Source organism: Solanum dulcamara, chromosome 4 (genome assembly GCF_947179165.1).
Source record: "Solanum dulcamara chromosome 4, daSolDulc1.2, whole genome shotgun sequence".
In the NCBI taxonomy this organism is placed as follows: Eukaryota; Viridiplantae; Streptophyta; class Magnoliopsida; order Solanales; family Solanaceae; genus Solanum; species Solanum dulcamara.
In genome coordinates this window covers 81,831,414-81,857,469 of record NC_077240.1, presented here as the reverse complement: position 1 = coordinate 81,857,469, position 26,056 = coordinate 81,831,414, and the positions used below count along the sequence as shown (strand labels likewise).

Here is a 26,056-nt window from a genome sequence, read left to right as displayed (position 1 = left end):
AGATACATAAATAGGTGTGGTAAATAATAAAATAAGATCAAAGACTAATTAAAATAAATATATAAGATAACGATACGATTATGCCAAATCAATCCTTACACAAAATGGAACTTTCGTTGTTATCTAATAATAAATTTAACTATATAATATAATAAATAGCAATTAAAATAAATATTGTAGGTAAGCTAACAACACAAGAAGTTTAAATTCAAAATACAATATTTAGTATTATTTGATAAAATATTAAGAATTTTTTAGAGAATAACATGAAAGAACTTGATCAATAACACTTCACAACATTTGAACAATTATAATTGACGACATGTTTCTGCTTTAATATTTTGTTGTGTTTGACTCTATGTGCATTGAATTTCAACATGTAATATGAGAGCCACCTTTTAGTTATTTGTTTAATTATTGAGAAATTTGTTGGCGCAATATATGACAATTCTAAATGTTGTATGATCGAGTCATTGTTTTTTCGTGTTCTATTACTTTTTTCACATATTTCGATAAATAACATCTAACATTTTTGGTTATGCATATTCAAAAAATTTCTTCATGAAAGAAAATTATTAATTATAAGTCCATAAAGCAATCATATTATCACGAATCAAAATCGGGTATGATAGCACTTGTTTTATCCCACCAGAATAAGTCAACTTAAAATCCAAAAAAAATGAAAATAATGCGGAAGCAAATAATATAATAGATATAGAAAAGTGGAAGACTTGATCAAACTTAAATAATCCCCCAAGACTTATTGTCACGTGTACAAGCCTCTAGATAAACAGAAATAAAAGATAAGTACAAGTCACGATATATTTGTTTCTCAAATAGAACAAAGCATAATAAAAGGGACAAGGGAGATCGTCAGCATCAATCAGCTACCTCTCAAGTCTCTTCAAAAGCCTCGGATGAATAGGAAAGACTCTAACTCATTGTCCGAGCTCAGAACCAACATAGGTGTAGAAGCAAGGAGTGAGTACCAACAATACAGTACTTAGTAAGTCAACTAACAAAATCAGACAAATCTAATAAAATACTAGAACTTCTTTCATCACAGTCGAACCTCCTCAACAACAAACCTGCACAAAAATTAGCCCAATCTAAAGTACACAATTCATATGGCACATAGGTAAACAATAGCTCCTTAGCATCACCAAATAAGTCATATCAATATCAAGTATGTTAGCCACAGAGACAACAAAGGCTATCTACACACTTCGCGATGACAGATATGATGTAATGCAATGCAATGTGATGTCAAGTAAAGTGATGCATGTCTTTCCTAATGATATACATTCGCTGACTAGCAAGCCGGAACCTAAGGGGACGCACAAGGTCCATGTATTTGCCGGAATCATTTTCTTTCGGTATCAATATCAATCGTCGGAATCATTTTCATTCGGTATCACTGGAACCATTTTCCTTTGGCATAAACAACAATCGTCGGAACAATTTTCTTTTTGGCATCGCTGAAACCATTTCTCTTTGACATAAACAACAATCGGGTCTCGTCATAGTGTTCCAGAACCAATGTAAATAGGCATGTCCACACAAGTAATGAGAATATGACGATGTTCACTTTCAAAACACAATTCATATCAATGCAATTCACATCACACTATCAATATCATATCAACATTAACAGTAACATCATTCACATCACTATAGTCATCAAAGTTTCCGTTTTATTACCCCTTTATTACATGATTAGGATCAATCGGTGAGCAAGTATTTCAAGTCAATTTTCACCATCAATGATAAGCAAGTTGATAATTTCATTAAGTTTACATCACAATGAGCTATCAAGCATTTCATCAAATTCACATCAATTTCAAAGTCAATAACTTCACATTTTCGATCACAACTATAGCATACATTGTCTTTTTGTTATCCTTGTTCTTTTATTAAGGTCAATTGACATGAATAATAACCTATCACCTCATTTTCATTACTCTCCAGCACATACAAAAAATAAAATTCGAGAATTCTACAAGATTTATGGAGTTATAGAGGTTTACTTGCCTTAATAAATCACAATTAATTCAAAACTTTAGCTTTCCTCTTTCGAACGGTAGCCAAATCAACATAATCTCAAAGGCCAAAAACTTCACCCAAACACTCTACTGGAGCCTTTAACTTCAAACACTGGCTCCGAAATGATCTTCAACTATCAAGAATGGAAAGAATTCATCAAAAGGAGCTCAACGGTACCCATATTGCCAAGGTTAGGAACATGGGTTAAAATCATTCAAAAATTCCTCCGAAATCAGGTAGGTCAAAATCAGAATTTAAATTAAAAATCATGTTCTACAAGTAAAAAGGGGCTTGTGGTTGAAAAAACATAAAAATCGAGCTCCAAATCAAAGAATAACCAATTTTCCAACTTGAGGAAGAAACCCCAAAATCCACATTTGAAACGCGGTTTAAAACAAAATTTTAAAAAATCTTTATCAAAATCAGTTTACCCACAATACAAGGACCTTAAATCTCAAAAATCAATGAAAACTCATTCCAAATTGACCTTCAAATCAACAATATTCAATTTTTTCTACTTTGGTGTTTAAAATCTCTACTTTGTGAATAGAAGTTGCGAAATATTAATGGGATATTTTTGAGAAACGAGTAAAATAAGGTTAGAAATACGTACCCAATGATTATTGAAGAAAAACGCATAAAAAATCACCTCAAACGGACCTTCCTAGCTCCCAAAATGTCAAAAATACAAAATGGGTTCGGATAAATTTTTAACTTAGAGTCAGCGATTTCGTCACTAAAACCCATTTTTCATCGCTAAAAGTCGATTTTCCGTTGCTAAAAGTATGCACGAACAACCTTCAAAATATCTTTTTGACATTTGAAACTCATCCGGAACCCTATAAACACGAACCAATAGTGCAAATTGGTTATAAAACATATTTCAAAACCAATGGAATCGTTAGAATTCGAATTCGAGGTCTCCTTGATCCAAAATTCATTTAGTCGCAACTAAACTAACTTAAGGTTCAAAAATATCTAAACAAGTTTGAGACCTCTGAAAAATCAACCAAGACCTCACATAGGCCTAAAATCATCTCCCAGATCCAATAGAATCGTTGGAAATCCATTCGAAGCGTCCGAACTCCGGATATTGACCAAAGTCAACTCAAAGGCTAAAATCTCAATAATTTCCAACTTAGGACCTCAATTCCACGATACAGCCTCAAATTTGAAATTGACAACTTTATTTTTTCCACCTGAAATTGACAATTCTCCTAGATCAATTTTCACATTTTGGAGTTTATGGAACTGACGAAATTCCATTATGAGGTTCGTAGCTCCGGTTGATACCAAAAATCACTTTTAAACAACTTAAGCTTTTCAAAAACTCAAAACTTCCAAAATTATAATTTTTCATAGAATTTCCAAAGTTAACTTCGCAAACTGATCAAAAATAATTCGGAACAACTATCGAGAAGGATAAAATAATAATTTTTTAAAAAAATTCAAAAATGACTTTCCGAGTCACTACACATATTTTATGATAAAGTCTCTAGAGTTAAATTTTTTACCTAAAAAGTCTCTGGCCTATCTATAAATATATTTATTGCTATATCAACCTAAGACGCACTGTGATAGATATACGCTAGAAGATTCTTAGATTTCTTCTTTATTTCTTGTTAAAGTTTGTGCAAGGCAATGATTATCACTTGAATTGTTATGTTTGAAGGTACGTTTCTATTTTATTGTTCTGCTTTAATTGTGTGTGTTGAATTTTAATATTTTTTTAATTGACTTAGTGAGGCTCGAGATGACGAAAAAACCATCATCGTCATTCGTTTGAAGGTCTATGAAGAAAAAGAAAATAAAATTATATACATAAAATATAATTTTACCAAAAATTTCAATTTTTCAGAAGGAAAGATTCAATGTAGACATAACAATTAAAAAAACTGTCAAACTAATGTACTTTTTATAGTGAAAATATAACTTTGCAAGTTGACGGTAATTTTTTTTTTATCGAATATGAATAATTAATTTTTATAAAATTCAAAAAATTTATTAGGGGTTGAGCTTAAATCTGAATCTTGTTGTAAGAAATTAAACAAATGATATTAATACTCACTGAAAATAGCCTTAAAAATTTAATATTTCAAAAAAGATAATTATAGTGAAGAAGCGAGACAAAGAAAATAAGACGCATTAGTATCGATTTTTTTTAAATTTCTTCATTAAATTATAATATGTATCACACATTTATCTATGCGCATAATGTAATTATTAAGAAAAAAACAATTGAGTACGGATGATATATACTACATGCCTACTAAAAAAGATAGTATATCATCTTATGTGAAATATATATTCTATCGATCGTTCTATTTCAGAATTAAGTTGCTTGTGAAATTGCCCGTATTAAAGAGATGAAGTAATTGTTCATCAAAAAATTGATAAAAGGGGAAAAAAATGTCACGTGTCAAATTACTCTTCTACCCCTGATATATATGAGACTTCCGTACCCGAAGCTTTCCAATTCCGCCCTTTGACTCTATCGTATCTCGATTCTCAAGTCTCTTTTGGTTATCGCCATCTTACCTCATAGGACCACGGCAAGCCTACATCCACCGGCGCCGCCGTCAACGCCACCTCCGTCGAAGCATCTACTATCACCGGAGATCTCCAAGGCTCGTTAATTTTGACTAATTTTATTCTCTTCTGCGCCAGAGGCGGCTGCAATCGAACGTTGGTGAATTACAGCGAATGTTTGGTAATGTTTTATGAAATTCGAAGATTCGGTACCTTTATTGTCGTAATGTAATTAAAAATGCTAATAATATGTGTTTGCGTTTGGATTTATGCTCATATTGTAGTTTGGTTGTTATTATTATTCATAGAATTGATGATTTTAGCTGGAAAAATTGGGGCTTTTGGTATCCTTACTGAGAAACTCGAGTTTTTTGTCTGTTCAGGTATTGGTTTTACTTAAAAAATGGTTTTAACGTATAAAAATAAAATGGTTTAACATATCTTTAGTTGGTGGAGCTAGCTCTACTCGAGCTGAGGGTTCTCTGCCCTCCTCAGACCTTACTTGTGGGATTTCACTAGGTATGTTGGTGGAGCTTGCTCCATAGTTCTTTAAATTTTGGGTATGGCTGAGGTCAAGCTGAAAATGTTAGGAACACAATCGAGTAAGGGATTGTAATATTAGCTTCACGAATAGATGAGTGTATTTTGTTGATCAACGAGTCTGAAAATGCAGTGTAATAAGAAAAGAATGTAATTTGTTAATTTCTAAACCTTAAAAACTGGTTAATATAGAAAAATAAAATGGATCAAGTGTCTTTAGTTGGTGGAGCTTGCTCCCTTGTTCTTTTCATTTTGGTGTCTGGCTGAGGTCAAGCTGGAAATGTTAGGAACTCAGTCAAGTAGATTCCGGGAGTGTAATATTAGCTTCATGAATAGATGAGTGTATTTTGTTGATCCATGGGTCTGAAAATGCAAGTGTAATTAGAAAAGAATGTACTTTGTTCTTATGACCTATATATTTCTTTTCCAAACTGAATTGAGGAGAAAACACGACATTTTTTTAATGTAGAGTCGAGGATTCAATATTCGTCATCGGTGTCATTCTTTTCCTGTATCATTTTATTTCGACAGTCTTTTCTTCTCAAAGATTTTTCACATTGATTTTGTCTAATTAGCAAGCTCCTTTCGGATAGTGACCACCACTGATATAGATTCAATGTGTACTAGTGTATTATGGTTATTTGATTGTCTTGTTACCTCATGTACTTATATATGCAATGACCAATCAGGCAAACTACTCTTTAACTTATTTCCTGGTATTGTTTTGACTGCAGTATTACAGATACTGTAAATTTATTTCACGGCAAAATGGTTGGATAGATATGCCCTCCCAGCTTACAAAGTGTGGGATTCTCATCTATTTGATGGAATGCTTATAGTCTGTGCTATGAAGTGCATGTTTTTTGGAAGGATACAAGATAAAAATGAATTTGCAACATATGTCAGGGCAGATCTCAGGGCAGGTTCCAAATCAAAGTGGCACTTCTCTGCCTGGGCTACCACAGCAGAGTGGAAATCCTTTCTCTATGCAGATGCAAAATCCAGTTGTCCATAGTAATGTGCCAAATATGGAGCCTGAGTTCTCGAAAGCTCGGTTTTTTATATCAAATAAGATGTAAGAAAGTATGTTCTTTGCATCCATTAAAATGTCTCCAAGGTGTTTTCTTCCTTCCATTATTCTGCTGCCTTTGGCAGGGAGGGATGTGGGAATTGGATGGTGTAGATAAACTAAAGTAACAAGCTGTCAGTGACTAACTTATTAATACTGTGAAGACTAAGTTATCAAAGTTGATGAGCCATATCTTATAACTAGCTTTCCTTCACCTTGAGAAGAAAATATTGTTTTATTGTAGAATAAGTCAGGAGGTCATATGAGAATAACATATGTTACTATAAACTGTGTTGTATCTGCATTGTAGACATTCTTTCCCTCAACTTCATTTCTAGTCCTTGTTCATTTGTCTGCCTAGGCTTTTCCATGTATTGCCTCTCAATAGTGACAAATCATGTTGATTCTTCGGCATTTGACATTTAGTCCGACTATGATACTTAGAGAACCTTCTTTTTTTGATCGGTGATACTTAGAGAACTTTCTAGATTTAGAACATCCTTTTAAAAAAAGGGCAGTCCGGTGCACTAAAGCTCCCGCTATGCGCGGGGTCCGGGGAAGGGCCTGACCACAAGGGTCTATTGTACGCAGCCTTACCTTGCATTTCTGCCAGAGGCTGTTTCCAAGGCTTGAACCCGTGAGCTCCTGGTCACATGGCAACAACTTTACCAGTTACTCCAAGGCTCCCCTTCAAGAACATCCTTTTAAGCCAATTTATTTATTATTTGAATGAAATGTGACTTGAGTAGAGTGGAGGACAGAGGAGGCATGATTGATTGTTTGACTGATATGATACTTATTCATTTGCTTGGTTCCTCCTATGACTCTCTTCTGACTTACATTTTGAGAGGTGCCTCAATGCAAGCTGTTCTCTCAGGTTAGTGTAAAGTTTTGATTGTTGGTTGTGAGATCCTTCTGGGGTGAATCTTTAACTTCAGATAGGTAGAGTATGGGTTTTCCTAATTAAATACAACAATTAAAGAAGGATGAAGGAGAGAACATTGAGGCACTGTTTATGAACTACTTAAGTTTGCAGAGAGTACTATCTGCTTTTCTGCTTACATGGGATATACCATGTTGACTCATGGATTTTGGGAGGTTCTAGCCCTTTTAGAATGCATGTAAATTTACGTTTACTGTGCTGATGGTATGGTCAGTCCTTTTTGGTGTGTAGTTATTTTATCCAATTCTTGGGCTACCATTGATCAGTTTATTTTTTCATTTTCCCCAATTATTGGCTGATAACATGAAGAAGTATATAATTTGGTAGGCAGGTATTTTCTGTGTACCAAAGTAAAGAGCTTTTATTTTCTTACATTATTTGGTGCTTTTAATGACTCCACGATTCATTTAGTGGCTGGATATTCTATGTGCCAAGTAAAGAGTTCACTTTTCTTCCTAAATGTTCATTAATTTCATGTTTCCTCTGCAAGTTTATCCCAACAGATGCTTGTCTGTGTTGGTTCATCTTTCTTCTAAATCCACTTGGAATCTTTTAACCACTATTTATGAAATCGATTCTACTGCTATTCAGATAAGTTTTTTATGGTGAGAACTGATGAGAGTTTTGAAACATTGCTGCTTTTCAGTTATGAGTATCTAATGCAGCGGCAGCAAGCTCATGAGAAACCTCCAAAGAAGGTTATGGATATAGTTAAACGCTTGGAGGAGGGCTTGTTTAAAAGTGCCTCAACAAAGGTTTGCTATTCAGTTCTGTTCTTTATGTAGTTGTTTCGTCTTTCTTCTATGATGAAAAGACGATGGCAACGATAACAACACCTCAGTCCCAAATAAGTTGGGCTCTGTTATATGGATCCTACTGACGATGTTCCCCATTTAAATTCATCTCAGGCCAACATTATACAAAACAAAAACAAAAATGGAAGTACTAGAAGTTCTCTGTATTTCCTACTAGCATAAGAATCTCTAATAAAGCTAAAAGACTCCTAGAAAGTATTATGATGAAAATACATTCTATTTATTTTGCTTATTGACTTAGCTCATTGTCATGTTATTAGGAGGAGTATTTGAATCTAACAACTTTGGAGAACCGGTTACATGTCCTGATTAAAAACCTTCGGATGAACAACCATAACCAGCGATTCCCACGTGTTAATTCTTCTGGCTCCATTGGTACAATGATACCAACCCCAGGCATGACACAAAGTGCGAATTCAGCCCTGATTGGAACATCATCTGTTGACAGTTCCATGGCTGCTGGGAGTACCATTGCATCCTCTACTGTCAACGCTGGAAGCTTTGTGCCAATGGCTAATGTGTCTTCCAGTGGTACATTTGCTTTTCTTTTAGTTCTGCTGATGGTATTATTATTTTCTAGGTTATTTTAGGATTTGTTTCACTTTGTACTTTTCCTTGCAGGTTGTTTGACAAATGGATATCAACAGCCAACTTCCAATTTCTTGGTCAGTTCGGGTGGGAATAATTTGGTACCATCAATGAGTGGGCAAAGAATGACCAGCCAAATGATCCCCACTCCGGGGTTTAATGCCAGTTGTGGTGCTAATTTGAATAGCAACACTAGTGCACAGTCTTCCATGAGTTTGGACTCAACCAGTAGTATTGCTGCACTTCCTAGTGTTGATTCCCCAATTGTTTCACAGGCTCTGCAACAAAAGCAGCATGTTGCTGCTCAAAACAGCCGTATACTGCATACGGTTGGCAGCCATGTGGGTGGTGGAATCAGGTCAGGATTTCAGAATAGATCCCATGGACAGTCAACTGGGCCTCTGAATGGAGGGGGACTTGGAATGATTGGAAACAATTTGCACTTGGTGAATGGTTCAGCATCTGAGGGCTATATATCAGCAACCACGTATGGGAACTCCCCAAAGTCATTGCCGCAGCATTTTGATCAACAGCATCAACCATTAATGCAAGGTACCCCCACTTTCAACAAGTGCTGATAAAATAACTCCTGCAGTCTGATTGTTTCAAACTTCAAATAATATATGTTTCAAGCTTCCAATAATATATGAGAACTATTTTTTTTCTTTTTTTAGCGACAGGTGATAGATATGGTATCAGTCATGCAGATACTTCGGGGTCTGGAAACTTGTGTCTTCCTGTTTCTTCTGTGGGAATGGTCATGAATAATCAAAAGCCGGGTGCTGTAGCCTTACAGTCCATGTCCAAAACAAACTCTCCTTTGATTACCAATCAGTCAAACTTGATTGCCTCTGGGCAGATGCCAAATATAAAGGTTCAATCAGTTGATCAGTCAACGAAGATGAACTATCAGTCCCAGCATTCACTGGGAGATAACCATTTATCTTCCTATCAGCATCAACATTGCCAACAGCCGCCTCAGCAGTTCCAGGAGCAACATCAACTTGTTCAACCTCAACCCCAACAGAAGCTGCTAAATCAGCAGCACCAAACTTTGTCAAGGAGTAATGCTTATGCTCAAGCTCAGCTACCTTCTGATCTTGGTATTCAGGTAAAGTCTGAGCCTGGAAATCATGATGAGGCTCAACACTCTCGAGTCAATGCAGAGCAATTTCAGTTTTCCAACATAAATCAGTTTCAGCCAAATTCTATTGAAGACCATTCTAAAGGTACTCAGTTGCTCCCTCCTCTGTCTAGTCATTAGGATATCCGTTTGTCAGTGTCTCAGCCTTCAGAACAAATGCATCAATTGTTGAATTCACAACAGTTTGTTACTGATTCTAAGAGTCATTTTGAGCTTTTTCTCTAATGGGGTTCATTCAGATGCAGTATTTCAGGGTCAATGGTATTCCAAGTCGCAAGATGGGAGTCAAGTACCGGGCAGCTTCTCAGATAAGCAAAGTGCGCAAGAGGATTTGTGTCAGAGAACATCCAGGAAAGAGGAAGCTTATCCAAATAATTTGTGCACTGAGAGATCACCGGTCGGTCAACCTGTTGGTAATAGAGCAGTTGCCACCAATAACTCAAGCAGCTCCATCTGCAGATTTAATAACCTTCCTCGTGAACAACAGTATTTCAATCAGCAGAAGTGGCTATTGTTTTTGACTCATGCACGTGGATGTTCTGCTCCTGAAGGGAAATGTGCAGAGAAGAATTGCATAATAGCTCAAAAACTTGTGAAGCATATGGAACGATGCAGCACTTTTGAGTGTCAATATCCTCGTTGCCCTGCAACAAGGGACTTAATTAATCACTATAGACGTTGCAGAGATCTAAGCTGTCCTGTTTGCATTCCTGTCAGGAAATTTGTACGGACACAACAGAAAGTTGCTCGTCCTGGCTGCAATTCTGACATGCCAAATTCTGCAAATGGTACTTGTAGATCCTATGGTGCCATTGAAATTGCTTCCAGGTTGACTGCCAAGCAGGGTTCGGTGTCTGTTCAAACAGAAGATTTTAAGCCTTCTCTTAAGCGCACGAAGATTGAACAACCTTCTCAATCTCTTATCTTGGAAACTGAAAATTGTTTTATGTCAGTTACCACTAGCGAGTCTCATGTTACCCAAAATGCCCAGCTCATTGAACAGCATGGCAATGCTGTGGCAATGAAATCTGAAATCACCGACGTAATGATGGAAATTCCTGCTAAGGCTGTGCAAGTCAGTCCTGGGAGTGTTGACATACGGAATGACAATTTGGATGGTACCTGCATTCGAAAGCCTGATGGTGATTCTGTTGTATCAAGTAATGCAGTTTGTCTTGTGAAACAGGAAAATGTTAAGACTGAAAAGGACATTGATCAGCCTAAACAGGAAAATACGCCAGCACCCTCTGAAAGCACCAGTGGATCTAAGTCTGGGAAGCCTACAATTAAGGGTGTATCAATGACTGAATTATTCACCCCAGAGCAAGTCCGAGAACACATTATTGGTCTGAGGCGATGGGTTGGCCAGGTATGTCTTGAATGCTATTGTTAGTTGTCTGACATACTCATTTACTGCCACTTTTATCATGTGTTTTAAAATGAGTAGGTGATTGATGTTTTAAAAGACATTTAAAACCTCAATTTTAGTTTTACTTTTCATCAGGACGTGGTAGAAAACATTGCCACATTATGCATATCTATGGCATATATTCTACCGACATATTTTACTAGATTTTCTGATCAGTGTACGTTATCATTTCAAGGAATGAGATTCTGATTTATTTTTTACTTGGCAGACCAAAGCAAAAGCAGAAAAAAATCAAGCAATGGAACATTCCATGAGTGAAAATTCATGTCAATTATGTGCAGTTGAGAAGCTAAATTTTGAACCTCCGCCTATATATTGTACTCCATGTGGTGCTCGTATTAAACGAAACGCAATGTATTATACCATTGGAACTGGTGATACTAGACACTACTTTTGCATTCCATGCTATAATGAGGCTCGTGGAGACATTGTTAATGTTGATGGGACCACTATTCCGAAGGCGAGGATGGAGAAAAAGAAAAATGACGAGGAAACTGAAGAATGGGTATTTGTCTTACCTTTTGGAATTTACTTCAGAAGATCTCAGTTTTGAAGAAACTAATTGAAAAATCCTGTTCTACATTTTTTTTCCAGCTACTCACAATGTTCTCTTCATTGTTCTGAATTTTGAATAGTTTTATTGTTTTTGTCAAAATAAAAGTTACTGTTTTGTGCAGTGGGTTCAATGTGATAAGTGTGAAGCTTGGCAACATCAGATTTGTGCATTGTTCAATGGTAGGAGGAATGATGGTGGGCAAGCTGAATATACCTGTCCCAATTGCTATATTATAGAGGTTGAAAGAGGTGAGCGTAAGCCCTTACCACAGAGTGCTGTTCTTGGAGCGAAAGATCTCCCTCGCACATGTCTCAGTGATCATATTGAGGTTCGATTAGATAGGGTTTTGAAGGATGATCGACAAAAAAGAGCAGAACGTGAAGGAAAAAGTTATGATGAGGTAGGTCAAGTGTCTTGTGTTTTGAACACTAGAGCCAGAATGTTAAAGTTCCGTTCTTTAAGATAAGAGAATGATACATTGATACTAGTGGCCACCAAATCCATTGTTGTGATATGTAAATGGGCATATAGTTTTGATTGATAGTCATCATCAAGGCAGTACCCTCCCCAGTATAATAGAGTCCAAAACAGCTTTGAGGACTGAAGTCATGCTATAACGAAAATTGACATTCTAAACATCATAAAACTACACTGGTCTTTATGGTGGATGCTGCATTGACTACTTTTACCGGAATAGTTAATTATGCTCAAGTCCGGATTATGGAACGGCTTCACCTTTCTAACAAAAAGTGACATATAAGTAATATAACTTGTCTTCCTTTTTCAGAAAAAAAGAGTAAAATATCCCGTCCTCGCATTTTGCAGTTTTATGTGTTCCTTTAGAGAGTTGGATAACCTCAGATGTGGCATTCATCTTAGAGAATATTAAGTACCGAGACAAATATTAGCTTTCACTCATATCCACAGTAGGGAAATAAATTAGCTTGTGGATTGCACTGTCTCAATTGCTTAAAAATTTTCATAATGAAATATAGAAATTTGTTTCCTCTTGGAAAAGATGTCTTGTTCGGGTGTTCTAAGTTCTGTTTATTGATATGTTCGTCAGCAATTGTTCACTTATGTATGTTTAGTTAACCTTCTGTGTATGTTTTTTATTTCCAGGTTCCTGGTGCTGAAGGGCTTGTTGTAAGAGTTGTGTCATCAGTTGACAAAAAGTTAGAAGTGAAATCAAGGTTTCTCGAGGTCTTTCAAGAAGAGAACTATCCGTTGGAGTTCCCATATAAATCAAAGGTACACTTTGGCCCTTCTTTTGATTACTACAACAGAGAGTTTTTTGGTTGTGAAAACAGAATTAAACAAAGATAAAAGATTGGGATGTCTTTGTTGTTTGAAACAAATCAAAGCAAGCCAAATTTGTCTCTACGATAGCCACATTCTTTTAAATATTACTTTGAGATCCTTTTTTGTGAGTTATTTTTTTCCAACTTCATTTTTCTCAATCATATGACTGTTATGATATTTTAGAATTAATTTTATCTTATTTTATTTTCTTCAAAATGTAATTATTATTCACTCTGTTTTTTAAAGTATATTTTCTTATATCTTTATAGTAATTGTAAATGCTTTTGTATTAACTGAATGCATGTTTTCAAGGATAATAGTATAACATTAAGATGCAATAAGGGGTTTGGTTGAAAGTTTATATAATAGTTGGTTATACTTCTAGTTTAATGAGTTCAGAAAACATCTTACCCTAACACAATTGTTTTCCAATAACAGTCATCGAAACATATCATTTTTGGACTAAATGTTTTTAATAAACTTTTGTAACTAGTTTCTCTGAAAGGCTATCCAGTCGTCACATAATTGTTGTTGATAGTTTGGGTGCAATGATTGGAGTGAAATTGAAAAGTGTTAATACCAGATATTCATACGTTTAGAGTAGAGATCAGATTGTTGGTTTGTGAGACACTGTTTTTGACAAATCATTGGTATGAGTGACATCTCTATAACGTGCGCCTCATTTTATGTTCCTGATGTGCAATTTGATGAGAGCTTTATATAGGTAAAAAAATTGTTTTGGTTCCCTGCATATTCATTCATTTTCCCCTCACCTGAATATTGCCTCAATACCCTTGAACTTTGTAACAGTTCCAGCTCTGTCGTGAATAGATTATTTGGGGGAAGTCTATACATCAGTGAAGTCTAAGTCAATAATTGGATTGGGAGGTTAATTTTTGTATGGTTGTCTTGGGAATAAAATGGTGGACTAATTCTATTCATTTTTCTTTGATAAATGTAATAAATCAATTGATCAGCTAGTTGAAATTGGCTAGATAAAATATGTGCAACTGTTACACTATTATATTGTCTTAGGATTGTAGGTCAAGCATTTGGTCATACGATCTCTGTCTGTCATTTCTTAGTTCATTTCTCTTTCAATTAGGTGATCAGAGTTTGAGTGCTGACTAATAAGTTGCATCCTTCAGGTGTTATTGTTATTTCAGAAAATTGAGGGTGTAGAAGTCTGCCTCTTTGGCATGTATGTTCAGGAATTTGGATCTGAATGCGCACAACCAAATCATCGCCGTGTTTATCTCTCGTATCTAGATTCTGTCAAATATTTCAGACCAGAGATCAAAGCTGCATCTGGCGAGGCCCTTCGCACATATGTGTACCATGAAATTTTGGTGATCTTCTTCTGCCATCATTTTTGTTTGTTGATTTCTTTATCTGTATTATTGATTCTTAGAGTGTTCTTGTTATATTTTGATCATTCCAGATTGGATATTTAGAATATTGCAAAAAGCGTGGTTTCACAAGTTGCTATATATGGGCGTGTCCTCCACTGAAGGGTGAAGATTATATATTATATTGCCACCCAGAAATCCAGAAAACTCCAAAATCTGACAAACTCAGAGAGTGGTGAGCTGAATAATTTTTTGACTTGTTATCATTTTTTTAGAATGTGTCCTTCAATCTCAAATCCTTGGGTATCTGGTTTGATGAACTTCTAATATGGTGAGTTACTGTTGTTCTTTTTGGGTATATGTTCTTGACTAGGTTCACTATTTTATATTCAGGTATTTATCAATGTTAAGAAAAGCTGTGAAGGAAAAGATTGTTGTGGATCTCACAAATTTATTTGACCACTTCTTCACCACCACGGGCGAATGTAAAGCTAAAATCACTGCAGCTCGCCTGCCCTATTTTGATGGGGACTATTGGCCTGGTGCAGCAGAGGATATGATTTATCAACTTCAACAAGAGGAAGATGGGAGGAAACATCATAAGAAGGGGGCTATGAAGAAGACCATATCAAAAAGAGCTCTTAAAGCATCTGGTCAATCTGATCTTTCTGGAAATGCAACTAAGGATATACTTCTAATGATCAAAGTAATTTTATCCTCTAAACATCTTTAATATCTGATCTTTCTGGAAATCATCTAAGGATCTACTTTTAATGCACAAAGTAATTTTAGCCTTTAAACACTTAATTTACTCCTAATCTTCTTTCTACTTCCTCTATGAGTGTTTGTTGACTGATTTGCTGTTAATATATGTTGTGTAGTCATCAAAAGATACATCGCGGTTTGTGGCTTGCAGCTTTTGAACGGTTTAAACTATTAAATATTTTTCCTCTGTAGATACTCCTCTTGAATATATTGCTACTCTCTTATCAACCACTGACTGTTTGTAAAATTATTTTGTTCCTTATGTTTAAAGCTGATGGACTGTCAACATCCTCCTTTTATGTATACAATCTTTTGTGTCCTCACAAATTTCTACTTGTCGCAGCTTGGTGAAACTATTTCTCCAATGAAGGAAGATTTTATTATGGTCCATTTGCAGCATGCGTGTACTCATTGCTGTATTCTAATGGTATCCGGTAATCGTTGGGTATGCAAACAATGCAAGAACTTTCAGCTTTGTGACAAGTATGAGTCTTGTCTCTCTCATGTCATTTATCAGAGTAGTAAAACTTTTCTAATAGGAGTCATGCTTATTAAACACTTGAAAGTGAATCAACGACACGTGATCTTCTCATCTGAAATGGGAACAGAGAAAAAACCATGCTAGACAAAAAGTACTCGGCAGTGTCTTTTTTCTAGTCTAATGAAGTTATATACCTTATGAAAAAATTACTCCCTCCGTCCATTTTATGTGGGCACCATTTGACTTGGCACAGTGTTTAAAAAAATGAAGACTTTTGAAATTTGTGGTCTAAAATAATCCTTAGATATTTGTGTAGTTGTAAATTCTTTCATTAAGAGTAAAAGTGGAAGTTTAAAGTTATTGTTTCTAATTATAGTTAGGTGACATTCTTTTCAGGACGGACTAGGAAAGGGTGCCACATAAAATGTGACGGAGGGAGTAGTTTAGAGATAAGTGTGACAATTAGAGAATCTATAATTTTGGAGATTTTTCTAATTATCTTGAAAGATAATATTATTGCATACATTATTTAATTTGGTACCAAATAGCATGGAATAGAATATGGATATAGAGGATGCATATTCTGTTTTTTCAGAAAGAATGACCAAAAGTAGACTTGTCCTGAACAAGTACATCCGACCTTTTTGTCTTGATTCATAGTCAAGAAAGACAGGATCTAAAGGCACGCAATCCTTGATCTTGACCAACTAGTTTGACTTTTAGGTGGTGGTAATGCTCTAAGGGGTCGTTTGGTTTGAATACAAGTTATGATGGGATAAGTTATGTTGGGATTAGTTATGATGGGATAAGTTATGCTGAGATTATTTCTTATTGAGTGTTTGGTTTGTTGTATTCAAAATAATATGCATTGCATAAATTTTAAGAATAGGTTGTTTGTTTACAAAAATACCCTTCACTTTATTTAGTTTTTTATATTTTCTTAGTCTTAAAATAAAACTTTCATCTTCTTTACCTTAAATATTCTTCTTATTTAATTTTAAAATAGAATTTTCATTTTAAGTTTGTTAAAATAAAAAAGGATTTATGAGAAATCAAAATATAAATAAACATAAGAATTAGTCAAATAAATTTAAAAATAAAAATTATATTATATAGTGTAATTTTTTAATAGAAAAATATAAAGAATTATCATAAAAATAAAGAGTGAATGTTGTTATATATGGTATTAAAAATGATGTAAATATATATGAATGTGAAAAGTGAGGTATAAAAAATATTTAAAGGGATATCTTTGTCATTTATCAATTTTATCTCGGGATAAGTTATCCCGGTATTAGTATACCACCCAAGAGAAGGGATAACGTATCCCGGACTTGCCAACCAAACACCAACTTAAGTGCCACTATAATTTAATTCCGGGATTATTTGGTGTTATCCTTCTCACCAAACGACCCCCAAGTATTAAGAAGATATGAATTTTGAAAAATAGCTCATTTTGAATTTATAATGGGATGCTGTAGAGGACTGTTTTTAGCAGGTCTATGAAATTAGATGAATCTTTCTTAGCAAGCCTCTTTGCTGGCTGAATAGAAGATTGAGATTCCAGAATGCAGGTCTGCGCAAACAAAGCATAAAAAAAGACCCATAACCTTAACTTTTCCATCCAAGGGGTATCTTGTGAAGGTCACTTTCCCTGCTGTTCCTATCCTTTCTTAGGTTGTAGTCCTTAGTAAGTTATGTGGATTGTATGGTCTTCCTAAGAAAGAGAGACATATTTGATTAATAGGTTGACTTCACTAATTACTCTGCATGAAAGGGAAAAAAGAATAGAAGAAACAATCTGCAATTGCAGTTCTTTTTGCTAGATTCTTTATAAGTTTGAAAGAGAACCCGCTTGAGGATGACAGCTCTTAATTTTTCTAGCAGGTTATTCTTTTCTTTGTAACATTTAGCTGTACTTCTATTCTCTAGGTGCTATGAAGTTGAGCAACAACTCGAAGCCAGAGAAAGGCATCCTCTCTATCATAAGGACATTCATATGCTTTATCCAGTAAGTAGTTCTTTTATGTTTTTGTTTTGCAAGGGTTGCTATATTATAGAAGTTGATGATTAAGGAATAACTTTTGCAGACTGAAATTGATGATGTACCTGCTGATACCAAGGATCCAGACGAAATTCTTGAGAGTGAGTTTTTTGATACAAGGCAGGCATTTTTGAGCCTTTGTCAAGGAAACCATTACCAATATGATACCCTGCGGCGTGCTAAACATTCCTCAATGATGGTCCTTTACCACCTTCATAATCCCACTGCACCGGCATTTGTGACAACTTGCAATATTTGTCATCTTGACATAGAAACAGGTCAAGGTTGGCGGTGTGAAACTTGCCCTGATTATGATGTGTGTAATGCTTGCTATCAGAAGGATGGTGGAGTTGATCATCCTCACAAGTTAACTCATCACCCATCCATTGCTGAGCGTGATGCTCAGAATAAAGAAGCTAGACAACAACGAGTTCTGCAGGTGCATTCTCCTTGGCCATTAATATTGGTTGTGGTTTTTTTGCTGTTCCCTGTCTCTCAACCCCCCACCCCCAAGCCATCAGTTAAAAATAAGAGAAGAATATTCTCAGAACAGCTTTCCTGACTCACAATGGGCTTTATGAGCTTTTGTTATGTCCTTCCAGTTAACGAACGCTCCTGTAGCTTTCATGGATCTAATGAACATGTTTTTTTAACTGTTATCTTGACAAGGTCATGGTAGAGTTCATTGATGATATTCTAGTCTATTCATGACCTTTGGGCTAAAGTTGTCTGTCTAGTCACCTTAATCCAAAAGACTTGTGAGTCGACATAACTTGCTGTGGATAAGCAAAGGGGATCCTCTGTCGAAATGATAATGATATCTTTTGAGATGTTTAATTTCCTTCAAAATCATTACATGGAGACTGTTGATACTTCTCTGGAACATGTGATGATATTCTTTCCCCTTTTTAGTAAGATATTAACTAATAGGCTAAACATGCCTAGAAGTTGCAAGGTAAAATGTCACAGAAACAAATCCAAAAAGGGCCACCTATCTGAATCTACTGAAAGTTACAGAAACTATACAGGTCATTAACTTATATGAACATGTCATCTACGTATGTGAGCCTATTCCTTTTGTGCCACGACTACAAGCTCTTGGCATCTGAACTTCGTTCAAAAAACTTTTATGAACTCTCCCTGGACTCTTGTGTTTGGTTCAGTTCAAAGGTGTCAATTTCAAGTATAAACTTTTCCTATATTGACTCCATTTCATCAGGATAAGCAGTGGTTTGTATGATAAAACATTCTTGTTACTATGCTAATCTCTTTGTTATGCTTACATGTGAAGTCTGAAATGATCTTGCGATTTGACTCTGCAGCTTAGGAAGATGCTTGACCTTTTGGTGCATGCATCTCAGTGTCGCTCTTCCCATTGTCAATATCCAAACTGTCGGAAAGTTAAGGGGCTTTTCCGCCATGGTATACAGTGCAAAGTACGTGCTTCAGGAGGTTGTCTTCTTTGTAAGAAAATGTGGTATCTTCTTCAACTCCATGCCCGTGCATGCAAAGTATCTGAGTGTCATGTGCCACGATGCAGGTCAGTTGCTTTTTAAAAAATTTCACTAGGGATTGGGGAAGGGGAAGTGGGAATGGAGTGGAAATCGCACTCACCTATTGTGTGGGAGACTCCCACCAATACCACTATGCTATGAGCCATGGTGGTAGTCAGTTGACTATTACTTCCCGGTATAGGTGTTCGCAGTCAGTTTTTTTTTGTAAGGTAAATAATTTATTAATATTGGGAGAAGCTCCCGTATACAAGTGGGCGTTTGTAATCACTTATTAAAAACAACAATTGATAATAGTAATAAACAAGTTATTAAATATTGGAATGAAATGTTTATGTATGGAGTCAAATGCACACTGAGAATTCATATAGCCAAACCACACTAGGTTGAGGGTGATGATGGTAGTAGCAGTAGTAATAGCAGTAAAGGTCATTAAAGGGCAGCCCGGTGCACTAAAGCTCCCGCTATGCGCAGGGTCCGGGGAAGGGCCCGACCACAAGAGTCTATTGTACGCAGTCTTACCTAGCACCTCTGCCAGAGGCTGTTTCCAAGACTTGAACCCGTGACCTCCTAGTCACATAGCAGCAGTAAAGGTCATTATAGAAGTAAATAACTAATTTATAATGTAGGTGCAATCCCTTTGCCCCCCCGCATCCCTCTCCCCTTGGTTCGATTAATCTCAGTGTTGATATCAGCTAAATCTTATTCACAACATAAAATTGCAACTTTATTACCGTTCACACAGAGATTTGAAAGAACATCTTCGGAGGCTGCAACAGCAGGCTGATTCTCGGCGGCGGGCTGCTGTTATGGAGATGATGAGACAGCGTGCTGCAGAGGTTGCTAACAGTGCTGGGTGACCATAATGTACCAGTTGTAATGGACATACAAGGTGTTACCACTGTGCTTGGAGGTACGACTATTTTTGGAAGAAAAGATCTCGTAGTGTACAGGAAACTGCTAACGAACATACAAGCTTGGATCTTTGCTATTCTGGTTAACCATCACTTGTGCGTTGGTTCTTTCACTTACCCGTCTCTGGGTTATCTCCACCATGGACATATTCTTTCACTTGGTCATCTGTGTGTTCTCTCCATTGTGATGCTTATATTATCCAAGCTGCTCTTGTCAACAATGCATCTCTGGGAGTGTATAGGATGCCGAGCATCCCCCATCCGTACCTCATAAGTGATTTTTTAATTTCATTCTGTTGTAATCCATCAAAAGTAACTGTTTTGAGGGCAAATGTGCCTATTTTTCCTGATTTATTTTATCATGCATTAAACACTGGGAAGGACAGAACTGTTTTCCTTTTCGTGTGAATAGTTAGTTGTCTTATTCCATTCCATGTTTTTAGATTGGAATTAATCTTGTAGATGATTTTCTTATTTAAAAATGCAAAGTACTTTTACAAGTAGCAAGTTACTAGTCCTTACTAAAACTTGTGCTTGACAATTTTTTTTATCTGTATGGCGATGATATGAGTTGAGCTTAAAGCTGTAATTGATATAATATAGAGAGAGAATTTCTCATGTTATAGTTGGCTATAACTAGCTTGGAATTAAACAGCAGTTGATGTGATACTTGGTACTTTAGTCCCATGTGTCTAGATTGATTTATTCATTTGAGCATATATTACATGGATCAGTTGCTTTGCTTCATGCTGGTCTTCCAAGGCCTCTCAGGAAGGCGCCTCATGATTGTTAGTATCAAAGTCAAGGTCATGAGTTCGATTATCAGGAACAACATGACATGTTTGGCAAGTGTTAGGGGAGGGATTGTTGGATAATACTAATATGGCAAGGTCCAAGTGATGGGCCGAAGATAGCTTGGTTAGAAGCCAATTTTTCTTCTTTTCAAGGAGCTTGTTTTTCTTAAAAAAATAGATATTGTTCCAAACTTTGAACCAACCGAACATGAAAAAATAAGAAAACTTTTTCTGGAGCACACCCTATATGTATTGGATAACAAATGGTGGAATACATACTGCATATTGTTGACCATTTATAGTGTAACATGCAAATCAAACCTTTCTACTGCTAAATATAATGCAAACTTAAACCTTCTCAGAAGGTCACTTCCTGCACAGTTTGAATTAACTTATTGTTGGTGAGAATATGATAAAATCCAAATGGAAGAAAACACAAACTAACTAAAATCATAAAGAGTAAAACAGCATACTCCAATAACATGATCTTAGTCATTGCAATCTTCAAGAGAAACGGGTTATAACCTTTTCAAAATAGGAGTACAAAGAGGACTAACATTAAACATAGACGTCAACATTAAACAGAAATAAGGTTAACAAACCAACATAAGTGATCTTAAATTACTACATTCATGCAGATGTTATCTGCTTATTCAGTGGAGAGCTTTCGGCGCTTGTACTTCACCATTACTTCACCTTTGACACCGACAACCATAGCATTCCAGTCAATTTCAGGGAAAGGCGAGATTAGTTCAAACTCGAAATTTCTCAGCAAGTGACTCCATATTGCTTTAATCTGCAGATAAGCAAATGGTTCTCCAAGACAGCCATGCCTGCCTCCACCAAAAGAAATATATGAGAATGCTCCTGCAGCCTTATCTTCTTCTCTACCAGGGCCGAACCTATCAGGGTCATAAGTTTCTGGATTCTTGTAGATATGTGGCAGCCTGTTTGCAAAAGCAGGTGATGTTGCAACGATATGGCCCTTAGGAATGTCATACTCTTTTCCTTCTCTGGTTGTAACAGTGAAATCATTATGTGAACTACGCAGAAGCATTATCAGTGGAGGATGGAGTCTCAGGGCTTCCTTTATGCATCTGTAGAGGACATCCATCTCGGAAAGGATGTCGTGATCTACCTTATTTCCGTGTTTCTTCATCAGATTCTTCTGTTCATCCACAACAGCAGACATGTACTTGTTGTTGCAGAGAAGGTATGATCCTGTCCAAGTGGAAGTGATGGAACTGGTGTGCTGCCCGGCAAAAAGAGCAGCTATCAGAAGACCTGTGATCTCACCCTCTGTTGTTGGCCGTCCATCTTTGTACTTTGAGTCAATGAAGCATTGTAACATATCATTCTCTGCCTTGCCTGTACGTTTTCGAGAATTTATGATGTTTGCAAAGATCTCCGCAAGCTTCTTCCGGGCATTGTCACGTCGGCGATGGGCTGGAATTGGAAGGTAGGGAAAGATAACACTGATAGGGAGCATCCCATTGTCCAGGTCATGGAAGAGAGCAGACACATCGTCAAAGAGTTTATTGCGGACCTCTTCTCCCAAGAGACATCTACTAGCTGTCAATATGATAAGATGCTCCAGCTCATACTTTAGGTCTACTTCACCACTCTCACCCCATTTTGAGAAGTACTCCTGCATTTGTCAAAAGAAAGAACAACGCCGCCAGTCAATCAAATTACAATTATTCAAGGTCTATAAGTATTATGCAAACAGTATAAAAGCATTCTGCCATACTTTTCCTCCATCTTAGCTAGTGTTTGCCATTTGGCCACAGATTTTGAAAATTTATCTTCAAATATCTATTTGGCCACTTTATGGTTTTTGGTACAAATTTCACTTTCATTCACAATCACAAAAGTTCCAAGTATTTTCCAAGTAAAATGCATGTCCAAACACAAATCAAGATCCAAAAATCACAACTTCAATAACACAAATTTTCAAGTTTCAACTTCAAAATCTATGGCCAAAGGGGAGCTTAGAGTGCATGAATGATTAACTGAAGCCACCCTTTCAAAAAGGGCTAATCACACTCAAAGTGCTGCAAATGCTAGTTCATTTAAACTAATATCTCCACCTCTTCCCAAACTGAAGGACAAATGTTGTGGTCACACACTAATTGCATAAAAAGTGAGCCCTTAATCTTGCAGTTAACAGTAAGGAATGGCAGCATGCAATTCCTACTAGGCCAAGGATCTGATAGGAAATTCTTATTCTTTCCAACTGAAGTCTTAAAAGAGACAAACAAGTGATTACCAAACAAAATCAATCACAAGAAAATCAATGTAAGGGAACAGAGGGGAAAGAATGAAAGATCCAAGAGCAGAAGACGATTTTCTAACTATGTTGCTTAGACTCTTCAAAAATGTCAAAGTTGCATGAAGGATCCTTCAAAGTTAGTACATTTTTAGAGTATCCAGACACAGGTGGGACAACATTTTTGGAGAGTTGGAGAAACATAGATTTCTGAGATCTAAGGACATTATCTTCAACTAAGGCAATCAATATAAACATTTTCTTGTTTAATTACATTAACACAGGTCAAATTATCTTGAAACAAAATCAGAGCACATAGACATGAGCCCATTATAATGAAAGAATTAAAACTGAAGCAAACATTAATCAATAAACAAAAACTAAATGTCATCAATCAAATTCAAGAAAAGATAATTATTTAGTATACCTCAGCTTCCATGACCATCTGGTCCACATATCCCTTTAACTTAGTAACTCTGAGAGATTCAGTAAAGAACCTGAACTGCTCCTGCCTAATTGTATAATCAACATCAAACACCACACCAGGTCCAAAAGTAGGCACATTAAACTGATAAACTTCTTGTTGGCTAAGATCTGTTTCTGGGGCTTTGAAAAAATGTGCAGAAACTTCTGGACCAATGAAGAATGTGATGTTCTTGTTCAGTAGATTCAGAGTAAACACACTCCCAAGCTTTGGGTACTCCTCTCTAAGCATTACAACTGGCCCTTTAAGGAAACGAACCAACCCACCGACAATAGGCCATGATTTGATCACTGGAGGCAAACGCTTCTTAGATCTGGGCATAATTAGTACAGATATAAGTTTTGCTACCAAAAGGGTTGCAACTAAAAGCAACCCCACATTCAGAATCTTGTTGTCACCTAACTCCATGGCTGAAAAAAGACCTGCAATTCAGGAAAAGATTGAAACTTTAACATGACAATCTTAACGGCTTAGTTAGTTGACAATTTGAACTTTCACCTTGTTAGTGAATGTTCGATTCCTCACCTTGTAATCTCATTCCCATCTTCCCTACCCCTACTCCTACTCCTACTACCCCAATTTTTTTCCTCAAAAGATTGATACTTTAACATAAAGATCTGAGATTCTAAAGCAATCAATAAACAGAAAGAGAAATAGAGAGAGAGAGTAATGGTGAATCTTGTTGTCACCTAACTCCAAGGCTGAAAAAAAACATGCAATTCAAGAAAAGACTGAAACTTTAACATGGGATCCTTAAACAACTTAGTTGATTGACAATCTGAACTTTCACGTTGTTAGTAAGAGTTCGATTCCCCATCTCGTAATCTCATTACCATCTCCCCTTCCCCTCCCCCTTCTCCGACCCCTCCCCATACCCCTACCCCTACCCCTACCACTACCACTACCACTACCACTACCATTACAATTTTGTTTCTCAAAAGATTGAAACTTTAACATAGAGATCTGAGATTCACAAACAATAAAGAAACATAGAGAGAAAAAGAGAGAGAGAGAGAGTAATGATGAATCTTGGTGTCACCTAACTCCATGGCTCTGAAAATAAAACATGCTATTCAAGAAAAGATTGAAACTTTGACATGGGAATCTTAGCATTCGATTACCCACCTTCTAATCCCCTCCCCCATTCCCATTTCCATCACATACCCCCAATTCTTTTTTGAAAAAGATTGAAATTTTCAGCATAAAGATCTGAGATTCCAAAGCAATCAAGAAAGAGAGAGTAATTGGATACCTGAATGAAGAAGAATTAATTGAGATTTTAGCAAATGGAGGCGCACCTCATTTGGTTGAAGTTATTATTTTTTTTCTCTCACTCCTTTGGCTTAAGCTATATAGATTCAGTCCACCAGTTGAGTTAAGTGGTGACTATATTGCACAGCTGTTTTCTTTAACTATTTTCTTTTTGTCTGGCATCCAACAGAGTTTGTGTTGGGTATAGGATTCTTTGAAAATTTTAAAAAGATTCTTTTTTTTTAATTTTTAGATTTTGTGTCAAGTTATATATTTTATTTGTTTTATATTACGTGGTCACTTGTTAATTTGATATACCCTTTAAGTTAAATACTTTCTTAGTTTTTATATTACGTTCATTTGACATATTCTTTATGAAAATATTAGTTAAAGTATACAAAACTAATCTTGTTAGTGATGCTTTGGAACCTAAATTTAACTATTAGGAGTTGTTTAGTATGAGATATAAGATATAATAATTTTGGGATAAAATATAAGATTATTTTATTCAGCATTTCATTGAAGGTATTAGGTTGTTTTTCGATTGTTTATCTCACAATTTATACTATAGTAATGAAATAAGTTATCTCAAATACATGGTATGATAACTTATTCCGAATTAATTAATTTCGAAATAACATGTTCACAATCAAACGACTCCTTAGTTCACTTTTGCTTGTTGATTTTGGACTTTGCACGCCTCTTAGAAAAAAATGATTGATATGAGTCATTTATCAAAAATCAAATTGATTTATATTTAATCTTAGGCTTTGAAAAATGATTTGATGAAAAAGTAATTAATGTTGATGGTAAAAATAGAAAAAAATTATTTATCTCTTGATATGCTAAAAGTGAAAAATAAAAATAAAAATATATTTTTATTATATAAGACAAATAAAAATGAACGGAGGGAGTACTACTAAAAATAGGCATGATATGTAGATAGCTACGAAATTGTTGTTAGTTCAACCCATTTATTTTCTTAACTGGGTTCATTTGATCTACTTAGTTCAACTCATTTTAAATCTGAATTGATATGCAACTTGAATAGACTCGTGAGAAATTTTATTTAAATATTTTTAGAAAGACATTTTTTATTTGATATATATTTTTGCAGTCATAATAATATAATGATCTTTCTTGTGATTAGATACTCAAACAAATTATATGAAAACAAATTTTGATTTGTTAACTCAATTAATTCTGGCATTCTCAAATTTAGCCCAAAGCCCATTT

The 26,056-nt window shown here is 35.7% G+C and overlaps 2 protein-coding genes across 5 annotated transcripts; one reads left to right on the top strand and one right to left on the bottom strand.

Annotated features, from left to right (window-relative positions):
* Positions 1-4,509: 4,509 nt before the first annotated feature.
* LOC129887943 (histone acetyltransferase HAC1-like) lies at positions 4,510-20,709 on the top strand. 4 transcript variants are annotated; one of them, XM_055963200.1, is made up of 18 exons: positions 4,510-4,753; positions 5,847-6,187; positions 7,771-7,879; positions 8,200-8,470; positions 8,561-9,079; positions 9,208-9,756; positions 9,911-11,040; positions 11,309-11,605; positions 11,778-12,056; positions 12,779-12,907; positions 14,107-14,307; positions 14,400-14,542; positions 14,701-15,013; positions 15,416-15,555; positions 17,486-17,564; positions 17,644-18,036; positions 18,920-19,137; positions 19,854-20,709. In XM_055963200.1, the coding sequence occupies exons 2-18, from the start codon at positions 5,997-5,999 to the stop codon at positions 19,966-19,968; spliced, it is 5,076 nt and encodes a 1,691-aa protein (XP_055819175.1). In that variant the 5' UTR covers positions 4,510-4,753; positions 5,847-5,996; the 3' UTR covers positions 19,969-20,709. The 4 variants fall into 4 exon arrangements, with proteins under 4 accessions (XP_055819175.1, XP_055819176.1, XP_055819174.1 ...); XM_055963201.1 differs by having other exon boundaries at positions 9,202-9,756; positions 9,917-11,040; XM_055963199.1 differs by having other exon boundaries at positions 9,202-9,756.
* Positions 20,710-21,319: 610 nt separating this feature from the next.
* Positions 21,320-24,977, bottom strand: LOC129887944 (sterol 14-demethylase). The gene is made up of 3 exons (XM_055963203.1): positions 24,822-24,977; positions 23,513-23,991; positions 21,320-22,464 (listed from the first exon to the last, which is right to left on the bottom strand). Exons 2-3 carry the CDS (start codon positions 23,975-23,977, stop codon positions 21,466-21,468), a joined length of 1,464 nt encoding a protein of 487 aa, XP_055819178.1. The 5' UTR covers positions 23,978-23,991; positions 24,822-24,977; the 3' UTR covers positions 21,320-21,465.
* Between the last annotated feature and the right edge of the window lie 1,079 nt (positions 24,978-26,056).

Bases quoted from the DNA above. Each gene is read 5' to 3' on its own strand.
- LOC129887943 (XM_055963199.1), top strand. From the start codon at position 5,997: ATGAATTTGCAACATATGTCAGGGCAGATCTCAGGGCAGGTTCCAAAT. The intron at 8,471-8,560 runs GTACATTTGCTT...TTTTCCTTGCAG, and splicing joins GGCTAATGTGTCTTCCAGTG to GTTGTTTGACAAATGGATAT. The intron at 15,556-17,485 runs GTATGAGTCTTG...TCTATTCTCTAG, and splicing joins AACTTTCAGCTTTGTGACAA to GTGCTATGAAGTTGAGCAAC.
- LOC129887944 (XM_055963203.1), bottom strand. From the start codon at position 23,977: ATGGAGTTAGGTGACAACAAGATTCTGAATGTGGGGTTGCTTTTAGTT. The intron at 22,465-23,512 runs GTATACTAAATA...TGACAAATGCAG, and splicing joins AGATGGTCATGGAAGCTGAG to GAGTACTTCTCAAAATGGGG.